The sequence below is a fragment of the Lithobates pipiens genome, unplaced genomic scaffold, assembly GCF_037356315.1.
Source record: "Lithobates pipiens isolate NorthernLeopardFrog02 unplaced genomic scaffold, aLitPip1_a1.2 Scaffold_24, whole genome shotgun sequence".
NCBI classification, from domain to species: domain Eukaryota; kingdom Metazoa; phylum Chordata; class Amphibia; order Anura; family Ranidae; genus Lithobates; species Lithobates pipiens.
This window is the reverse complement of record NW_027507786.1, coordinates 1,908,618-1,919,890: the sequence shown is the minus strand read 5'-3', so window position 1 is coordinate 1,919,890 and position 11,273 is coordinate 1,908,618. Positions and strand designations below refer to the sequence as shown.

The 11,273-nt window shown below is 40.9% G+C and overlaps 1 protein-coding gene across 2 annotated transcripts in view; it reads right to left on the bottom strand.

Moving 5' to 3' along the window:
- Window positions 1-3,748: 3,748 nt before the first annotated feature.
- Window positions 3,749-11,273, bottom strand: part of LOC143929602 (uncharacterized) — a 50,946-nt gene continuing 43,421 nt past the window's right edge. For both annotated transcript variants that reach the window (XM_077453496.1, XM_077453495.1), the window contains exon 14: window positions 3,749-10,797. In XM_077453496.1, coding sequence (XP_077309622.1) covers window positions 10,511-10,797 — 287 coding nt within the window. In that variant the 3' untranslated portion in view covers window positions 3,749-10,510. The remainder of the gene's footprint in view (window positions 10,798-11,273) is intronic.

Sequence of the window (11,273 nt, the reverse complement as noted above, 5' to 3'; positions counted from 1 at the left end):
ACAGCTGTTCAAAGTCCAGAATTTATAAAGCTTGCCTGAGCTGTCAGAAAGCAGGGGGCGGGGAGCTGAAGTTACACTCTGCAGAACTCAGTGAGGAAAGCTTTGAGAGCTGATTGGAGGGAAGGGACACCCCTCCCCCCCCCCTTTCACACATCACACAGGAACTGAGCTGTGGCTATCAACCACAGGCTGTGTGCTGTGACTCATGCAGATAGCAGAGGAAGGAGGCGGCAGACAGAAATGACACTTAGTGCTCTGGACTGAGACAAGTACACACTATAGAGGGATATGCTTTGTTCTTCTGCTGACTATCATTGCATGCAAGGGCTCACTTCCCCCTGACAACTAAAAGGTCAAACATGACTCTTCCTCATAGGTTTTTTTCTTCTAGGTCTTCTAGAGTTTTGCAAAAAAAAAAAAAAAAGAAAATAAAATATAAAGTAAATATGGATTGTTAACATTAAAATGTATGTAAAGCCAAAATGTTATTCTTTAGTTTTTAAAAGAATGTGGAAGGGATAAAACCTTATTACTCTATATTCACAATAAAAGTCTAATGAGAGCACCAAGCCAACAGTCCAGGAGTCCAAAATGTTTTATTATTGGTATGAGTTCATAAGACCGAAACATGAAACGCGTTGGTTGTTTGGTGGTTCCCTATATGAACTAATACCAATATGAAAAGAGTTGGGATTCCTGGACCATTGGGTTGGGGCTCTTATTAGACTTTGTGGTCCTGGGACCCCCTTAACAGCTCATCACATAGACAAATGGCGGCGGGTGGGGATGCTCTCTTGTTCTGGGCTGACGCCATATGACGTTGCCCAGTCTCACCACGATCGTGCGCCCGCGGGGGCGTGCAGTGCGGGAATCATGGACACACTGTGTCTCTGGGACACGGCGTAACCCCAATCTTGGTAAAGAGCCAATAACGCGGCTCTTTACCCATGTGATCAGCTGTGTCCAATTGCAGCCTATCAAATGTAAACAAGGCAATGCTGGTTACTGGCTCTCCTCACCTCACACTGACAGAGTGTGAGAAGAGAAGAGCCGATCAGTAACAGGGGAGATCTGCACAGGTAATCACTGCACTGATCATCAGTGCAGCCCCAACAGTGTCCGGCAGTGATGCCAGTCTGTGCCCATCAGTGACACCAATCTGCGCCCATCAGTGATGCAAATCAGTGCTGCCTTTCAGTGCTGCCCATCAGTGCCGCCCATCCGTGCCACCTATCATTGCCCATAAGAGCCACCTATCAGGACCCATCAGTGCCATCTGTCAGTGCCACCCATCAATGTTCATCAGTGCCACCTATCAGCCATCAGTGCTGCATATTAGTGGCTCCTCATCAATGCAGCCTATCAGTGGCAATCAGTGAAAGAGAAAAATTACTTATACATTTTCTGACAGAAACGAAAATAAAAACGTTGTTTTCCAATTGTTTGGTTTTGTTTTATTTTTATTTATTTTTTAGCAAAAAAATAAAAAAAAACTGTGGGGATTAATAACCACCAAAATAAAGCTCTATTTGTGGGGGGAAAAAATCCCAAAATTTCTATATGGGTACAGAGTTGCACTCTAATGCAAATGTTTTGAGTTGTCACGGGAACAGAAGGTGGAGGGAAATCATTCAATGGGGACACCTGCTGGGGTAACTCCAACTTGAAATTCCCAAATCGTAAGGTTGGGACAGGAGCAGAGGATACATCGTCCAACGGGGGACACCTGTTCCAGTGATAATTGTCTGAGGGGCTATCCCCATTGATTGTGAGAGATATTCTCTTACTTTCTGCTGTGTCTCTGGGATAGGAAGTGAAGGGAAATCTCATTGACGGGACAGAGACAGCAAGAAGCACCCTAACAGGGGGTCAAAATCATTCCCTGTTCTCCCTAAAATTAAAAAGTTTTGGCTTTACATATACTTTCATTTTTCAATTTTCTAAACTCATGGTGACAAGGTCTCCTTTCCTTATAGATGACCATCTATAGCCATATATGTGTTTATATATAGATGACCGTCTTTGGTCATATATGAGTTGATATATGTAGACAAATAGATGACCATCTATGGTCATATATGGGTTGATATATAGATATAAAGATGACCATCTATAGCCATATATGGGTTTATATATATAGATGACCATCTATGGTCATGTATGAGTTGATAATATATATATATATATATAACAAATAGATGGCCATCTATGGTCATATGTGGGTTGATATATAAATATATAGATGCCCATCTATAGCCATATATGGGTTTATATATAGATAAATAGATGACCATCTATGGTCATATATGATTTGATATATAGATATATAGATGGCCATCTATGGTCATATATGAGTTGATATATATAGATAAATAGATGACCATCTATGGCCATATATGGGTTTATATATAGATACATATGACCATCTATGGTTATATATGAGTTGATATATATAGACAAATAGATGACCATCTATGGCCATATATGGGTTTATATATAGATACATATGACCATCTGTGGTTATATATGAGTTGATATATATAGACAAATAGATGACCATCTATGGTCATATATGGGTTGATATATAGGTGACCATCTATAGCCATATATGGGTTTATATATAGATTTATAGATGGCCATCTATGGTCATATATGAGTTGATAAATAGATGACCATATATGGGTTGATATATATATATATATATATATATATATATATATATATATGACCATCTATAGCCATATTGGTTGATATATAGATGACCATCTATGGTCATATATGAGTTGATATATATAGACAAATGGCCATCTATGGTCATATATGGGTTGATATATAGATGATCTATAGCCATATATAGATATATATGACCATCTATGTTCATATATGAGTTGATATATATAGACAAATAGACGGCCATCTATGGTCATATATGTGTTGATATATAGATGACCACCTATGGTCATATATGAGTTGATATATATAAACAAATAGATGGCCATCTATGGTAATATATGGGTTGATATATAGATATATAGATGACCATCTATGGTCATTTATGAGTTGATATATAGATAGATAAATAGATGACCATCTATGGCCATATATGGGTTTATATATAGATATATAGATGACCATCTACAGCCAGCTATGAGTTTATATATAGATATATAAATGTCTATCTATGGTCATATAGGAGTTGATATAGAGATAAATAGATGACCATCTACGGTCATATACGAGTTGTTATGTAGCTATATATATGATCATCTATAGCCATATATGGGTTGATATATAGATATATAGTTGACCATCTACGGTCATATACGAGTTGTTATGTAGAGAAATAGATGACCATCTATGGATATATATGGGATTATATATAGATCACCATGTATAGCGATATAAGGGTTTATATATAGATATCATATATGGGTTTATAAAGGAGGCAGTGCTAATACAATGACAATAGACAGTAATGCACAGAAGCCAATCAATGTAGTGATCTGACTGTAGAAAACAGATCTGATTGGTTGGTGTGACTTCCTGCATTTTGTCCATTGTCATAGCTCTACATTACCTCCAATGAATGTGTCTGTAGACAGCCACCAATCAGAACCCATTATTCTAGATTAGGTGAAACAATGCAGGGCCTGTTGTGAGGGCCATAGCGCCATGTTTTTGGTTATAAATGACTCAACATTTTCTATTTACATCCGAGTGCAAGTCTGAGAAAGAATACAAATACAAATCATCATTTATCTTTTTATTGTATTTGTGAAAGATAACATCCAGTTCACAAAGATTTACACATGCAATTAAACAATGTAAACAGCATTTACCATTTGGAGTCAATTAACCGTATTTATAAAAACAAAAAAACAAAACAATTAAAATATCCCTTTTCATGTCCCTTCATCTGAGTACAGTGCATCACCGGTTTCCATGCACTTGAATTAATTACCTATATTCTATACAATCTTATTCAGGCCCATGTAGCATGACGAAAAAACAACATCATTTTATGCTTTCTGACAACTGTGTACTGCAGCGTCTACAGCCAATCAGCAGCAGCTGGAAGATGTAGAAATTGAACATGTGACTTTCGTCATGCCTCCTAAATTGATATGGGCCCAAAAAGGGATGAAATGTCCATCTAGGTAAAATGATTTCATGTTTTTTTTTTTCCCCTTCTGGGTCATTGAGATCACTGTGGCCAAAAAGAGGTTCGTTGTGCGGTAAACCAAAAACTGAACACACAAAATCCCCCAAAGACCTTTGTTCTCTCGCAGCAGTAATTCAGATACCTCAATAATATTATTATAATAATGATAATAAAATATACTGCTGCTTTATAAATAAAATAAATATATAACTTACATTAATTATTTTAATGTAAAAGAGTGCATCAAATAACCAGTGCATATGATCTCAGTACCCAGGGCAGGCGTGCCTTAATTGTGGACTTGGCTACACGGACAGTAATACATTGCAAGGGGGTGCAATAACCCATAGGGGTTGATTTACTAAAACTAGATGCAAAGGAGAAGCAAGGTAACATTGTTTATAAACATTGTTCAAAGATAGTTAGAAAGATACAAAGTAACAATGTTTACAAACACTGCTCAGATGGGAGATAGGGAGATACTTTGTACCTCCCTAACCCTAGGGATAGGGATAGGGAGATACAAAGTATCTCCCCATTTATAAACATTGCTCAGAATTTGTTGCAGCTGTGCATGACAGCCAATCAGCTTCTGACTTCAGCTTTTTCAATTAATAAAGCGTTGTGTAAACTGTTGGCGCTATATAAATCCTGTATAATAATATAATAATAAATTAAGCTTTGACATTTAAACCTAGAAGCTGGTTGGTTTCTATGCACAGCTGCACCAGATTTTGCACTTGTCTAGTTTTAGTAAATCAACCTCATAGTGACCAATCAGAAATCGTCCTCTACTGGTCTGTAGGTAAATAATTTTCTGTGTGAACGTTTGAGCATTTGCAATGGACATTACAAATACTGGCGGTAATGTGTCTAATATGTTTATTTCCTATGATCGTCAGCTCCCCCTAGTGGCCATAATACGATTCCTGTTCAAGGTATTTCAGAAATATGGCACATTGTGACCATTAGATGGCGCTGATGATCATAGACATATAAAGGCACATTAAAAACTGCTCTGTTAAAGCTAGAGATAGGCGACATCTATGATGCAGCCTTTGATTTTGTTAATTTTGTTCTACTTGGAATGATTTCTGATTGGCTGCTGTGGGTTATTGCACCTTCCTGTAGAAACTAATGAGCTTTCAACTGCTAGTTTGTACGGTCCAGATTTGATTAAAAAAATTAAAGTGCATCAAAACCCCAAAAAAATATATATAATATATTCCTGTGTACGGGTCTTTCTATGTGGTGGCTGCATTTTTATTCTTTTGTCAGGCCTTTTATCCATGTATCTGCTTGCTGACTGTATTACATAAATATACGGCAGCAAGGCGGATTGGCTGCACCAGATTATTTACCTAGTACGTGATCTGACACGTCCAGGTAGGGGGCGTGCACGCGCATGCGCACGCGCGCCCTGCCGGCGACCCGGCCAAGCTGTGATTAAACACAGCAGATGTCAGTCACCAGGTACCGGCCAATGGATTACCGCCGGCACCCGGCGATTGTCATGAATTTACACAGGACAGGGCTCTGCCTATGTAAACAAGTCAGTCAGCGGGGAAGTAATAGTATTTCTTTCCCTGCAAAGCAGGGAATAAAACCCATTACATCCCTTAAAAAACTAAGGCAGCCACCACATCCAAGGACTTGTAAGCTGCAAATATATTACATTTTTTGTTCTTTGGTTTATATATCCTTAAATTGTCAACTCTGGGCAGCAAGACCTTCTCCATTAGTATCCTACATCAGGCATAGTGTGAAAACAGTAAAAGGCTCTTGCTGCCCATAGAACTCTTCCCTTTCTCCTAAGTTCCAAGGGGAAGAGGTTAAAGGAGAGCTGCACTTGCTATGTTTGCCCCTTGTGGCTGTGGTCAAAAAGGAAAAAAATAAATAAATCAGTGTGGTACCCAAGTTCAAGATATCAGCATACTTCAATAGGCACAGGCTACTGTCTATCAGTGTGCATGCCGGTGTCACGTCACATTCGGCTACTCATCACATTTTGCTACCCGCTGGAGTGCGCATGGGCGCCGCCGCCTTATGCATTCATACACAGGGCCCCTCGCGGGCTCGCTGCGGGCACAGCCTCGCTTCGCTCTGCATAATTATAATCTAACTCTGTGTCCACTTGGATGATGGGGCTTGATCCTGGACTGGGGTGTGGGCACAAAATTCTGCGCAAGCGCAGAACGCCACAGTGTTGGAACGCATATGGCAGCGTCGCACATGTGCAGTCCAGCGGGTAGCCAAATGGGAGGTCGCTATATGTGACGAAACACCGGCCTGGCAAGGGAGCCATTCCCAGCTAGAGGGCGGTGTTGGGAGACTCTGCATGGGACAGAATAAGCAGATTATCTCCCAACAGCGCCCTCTAATGGCAGCCAGGAGGACAGCAAGCACACAGATGGGTAGAAGGCTGCAAGTCATGGAGTGTTAACGTGCCTTCAAAATCGACTTGGGTACTGCTGACTTTTCTTTACAGGCCACTCCAGCAAGGGTAAACAAAGGATCTGTGCTGAAAGTCACATTATCGACTGAAATGCATCCAAAATCCACTTTTAATGCCACGCCATTCCTTAACCAATATTGAAAAATCTTTGGCCTTATTTGAGCCCCATAATTAATGAAGAATCAAATTTGAGATAGCACCATGATCATGTGTTTGAGATGCACCCAAGAACACTTTGAAAAAAACACCTGCTTGTCCAAATACATGAAAAAAAAAACAATACAAAGTGGTATCTTAGATCACATGATTCGGCTTGCTCTTATAATGTTCTGGATCTAACAAAATATCATACAGAAACCCAGAACAAGAGCGGCGATAGGGAGTGTTTGACTTCACAGGCTGCATATTTCTTCCAGGGTACGGAACTTCTAAGTGGTTAATCAAGTATGAGTCCAGTTGACTCATGTCTACAGCTTGTGCCTTCAACTCACGCGTCTGCATAGGCACCTGCTATGGTTCTATCATTAAAGCTTCCCTTTACAGCCAATTTTTCCCTTTGTGGATCAAACGTTTACAGTGGTACAGTCATATGTAGACCTACATTTCACACTGCGATAGACTGGAGGTAAGACTGGAGTGTTACGTGCAAAGCCCTGTTTGTGCACATCAGACCCAGACTGGGCACCATGGCTTTTGCAAGGAGGACTGGTGTCCCTAACAAAAAGAAACATAAGAACAAGCACACGCCCAAGGGCTGTTTACTCTCAGTCAACCCAGTTTTAATAATATACCCTAACTGACCCTAATGTACAAACACTGTATTTGATCCATTTTGGCGAGCCAGCCAGGTCTCACCTTTTTTTACAAGAGGTATTTTACTGCAGGACTTGGCACAGTTTGCACATTTACAAGCGCCTGTGCTTCATATATCTGCTATTGTTAATTCAATTTCTTCCCTTTTGTTTAAATCTGGCCCATATACAAAAAACTTGCCATTATGGCATACAAGTGCGGCCTTTTAATAGCCATAATGCACATTTTACCAACTTCTTCATCTGATAATGGTTTAAATAATAAAAGTCTAACTAATAAACTCATTTCACATTCTACCTACAGCGGAGTTGGCCCCAACGCCTGCTTATATTTGTTTCCCTCACTACCCCTCGGGTGTGGCGTTCCATGACAGTAAAGGAGAAACCCCCCCCGGGCTAGGACGTTGAGCTAAATACATATTGGCTGAGGACTCTCTTTCACTTCCCATGTGACCACCCTAGGTGGCTAATTGTCCAATCACAAAGCATCAGCGGTATCAGATGGGAGGAAGAGGAATGAGTCATATGCTCCCCCTCACCGGAAGTACCGGGTATTCCTCTTTGCTCATCACAAACAGAGATACCGGGGAGAAAAGAGAGGAGTTTATGCTGCTGGGGAGGGCGGAATTAGGCTTCTTTCACATTGGCAGCAGCCTTAATCCATAGTGGGTCGCTTTCTTGGAGGTGGTTTGGAGATGGTGTACAGGCAGACTACTGCCTCTTCAATTCCAATTTTTTTTTCCATTCCCATTGGACATCTTACATGGAATCACCATGCCCCATTCTCCATAGCCACATTTGGCATGTAGTTGCGGCACTGTCCTATTGACTTCAATGAGCCAGTTTGACAGGCAAGGGCTGTTACTCTCAGTCAACCCAGTTTTAATAATATACCTTAACTGACCATAATTCACAAACACTGTGTTTAGTCAATTTTGGCGAGCCAGCCAGGTCTCACCTTTTTTACAAGAGGTATTTTACTGCAGGACTTGGCACAGTTTGCACATTTACAAGCTCCTGTGCTTCAAATACCTGCTATTGTTTTACAAAGATTTTACATGGAATCCCCATGCCCCATAGCCACATTTGGCATGCAGTTGCAGCACTGTCCTATTGACTTCAATGAGCGAGTTTGACAGGCAGCACTGCCTGTCAAACTCATCATGCTGAGCACAGCGAAGAGGTTGTGGCATACAGTTTCAGCGCTGTCCCATTGGCTTCAATGGGTGAGTTGGACTGGAAGCGCCACCTGTCAAACACGGCATGCCAAGTTAAAGTCGACAATGTAAACAGAAATGAGCAACTGCCATCTTGAATTCCAGTTTTATTTTCCATACCATTGCGGATTTTACAATAAACTGACAAACCACAACTGCCATAGCCAAGTCCGGCCTGTGGTTGCGGCGCTGTCCCATTGAATTCAATACTTGAGTTTGACAGTCATTGCCACCTATCAAACTTAAAATGTTTAGTTACAATTGCCGCCGTGGGCAAAGTAAACAGAACTGAGCCATCGCCAATGGTAACTTAGAGTTTTTTTCAACCTCATTGGAGATTTTTACCTTGAACTGCCACGCAACAACCACCATAGTGCCATGTTTGGCCTGTGGTTGCAGTGCTGTCCCATAGACATTAATAGGCAAGATTGATAGGTAGTGCAACCTGTCAAACTCAACATGTTGAGTTCCAATTGCCGCTGCAGCAATGAAAACAGAACTAAGCCATCGCCAATCTTGACTTCCAGTTTTTTTCAACCTCATTGGAGATTTTACATTGAACTGCCACACAACAACCACAATAGTGCCATGTTTGGCCCGTGGTTGCAGTGCTGTCCCATTGACTTTAGAAGGCGAGATTGATAGGCAATGCTGCCTGTCAAACTCAACATGTTTAGTTCCAATTGCAGCTGCGGCAATGTAAACAGAACTAAGCCATCGCCAATCTTGACTTCTAGTTTTTTTCAACCTCATTTGAGATTTTAAATTGGACTGCCACACAACAACCACCATAGCCATGTTTGGCTCGTGGTTGAAGTGCTGTCCCATTGACTTTAATAAGCGAGATTGACAGGTGATGCGGCCTGTCAAACTCAACATGCCAATTTAAAATTGTGATCCCGCAAAGAATTTCATTGATAAAAGAATCAAGCAGCCGCCATTTTTAATTATATATTTTTTTATCCAATCACATTTGTGATTTTACAGTGAACTACTGCGCCAAAACAGCCATGGCCATGTTCGGCACATGGTTGCAGTGCTGTCCCATTGACTTCAATGGGCAAGCTGGACAGGGGGCAGCAATGTAAACAGAACTAAGCAGCTGCCGTATCCACTCGTAGGTAAGGAGTGGTAAAAATTGGGGACCAACCCTCTATTTTTCACCACCACCAGTGTAAGTTAGGTCTTTAACCCATCATAATCAAAGCATATGTTTGCTTTAGACAAATCATAAAGTACAAAATAGCATTCTGTTATATAGTACAGCATATACTTCATGAAGAAAGTAAGAAAAACCATACAAAAGTAGCCTAGTAAACCGTATCAGAAAAGCAGCTTGGTATACAAATGCAAATATTCTGCTAATTTCCACAGCTGGCTTTTGTTAGTTGGCTTTAAACTTTGGCACATATTTTACCTTCGTTTTAAATACAAAAAGGAAATAAGGCACCTTCATTTCAGTTCCTTTCAGTTCCTTTCAGGAAACTGAATTATAAAATTAAATACTATATATTATGTCAACGCATGTTAGCTGATTATCAGCGATCCATTCAAGTACCTTTTAACTGGATACATTCTCTAGTATTGGCCTGAAAGGGATAGACATAGAAAATCTTCTAATCTCCAACTTTCAGTTCCCTTATTGTGTGGCCATTGTGCAGAAGGGATAATAGAAGGGGAGCCTCCCCCCCCCCCGGTCTCAAAAGTTAAAAACCACAATGGAACCCGAAGTGTTCTCTTAGAAACGCACTCATGTGTTTCCATAATTAGATGGCTTCAATGGGCAAAAATGGCCTTCAAGAAGTCAAGTTTTACCACCAGAGGAACAACTAACAAAATCGTAGACGTTCCAGGTGCCAGGCCCCTAAACAATTGGAATGCTTTTACCCCATAAAGAATTTATAATATTTTCAGCACACCCGCCCAACTCCATGTTCCGGAGGGCGCTAAAGATGGTCTCCATAGAGGCTTGCTTCCCCGTCAGGGTCCGCCAGCGTTCCAGCAGTTTATAACATTGTTCATAAGTATTGTAAGGATGGTCTTTAATTATACAGTCTATGGTGTTATTGGGGACACGCAGGTCTCTCACAAGGCGAACGATGTATTCCATGCGGACATTGTCAATGATACAGTGGATGCAAGAAGTCCAGTCTGTTGGGGAAACAAAACCCACAAGCAATGAATGGGATTAATCAGATTCACTTTATTTTTAAAGGGGTGTAAACCCCAAAACATTAAAATGGAACTTTAGTCAGAAACCTAAGTCCTGCTAGATGACTTTAGGCTGGCCCCTTTTGCAGGTATACTGTAGCTATGTAAATCATTAAGTGTCTATACTGTTTAAAATCCAGTAATACACTGTCTCACCCTGCTCTGCACATGCTCAGTTGCTCTCTATTTTTGGCATTGTGCCGAAAATCAGAGCCACTAGAGGCCGATCTGCTGACAGTTTAAAGCGGAGCTTCACCCAAAAGGGGAAGCTCCTCTTGTTCGAACACTCCCCCCTCCACTGCCACATTTGGCCCTTTTTGGGGGGGGGGGGGGGGAGCGTATGCCTGTCAAAACCAGGTAACCGCTCCCACATCTGGCTAAGATCAATGCAGATCGCAGCGATCTACAATATTTCC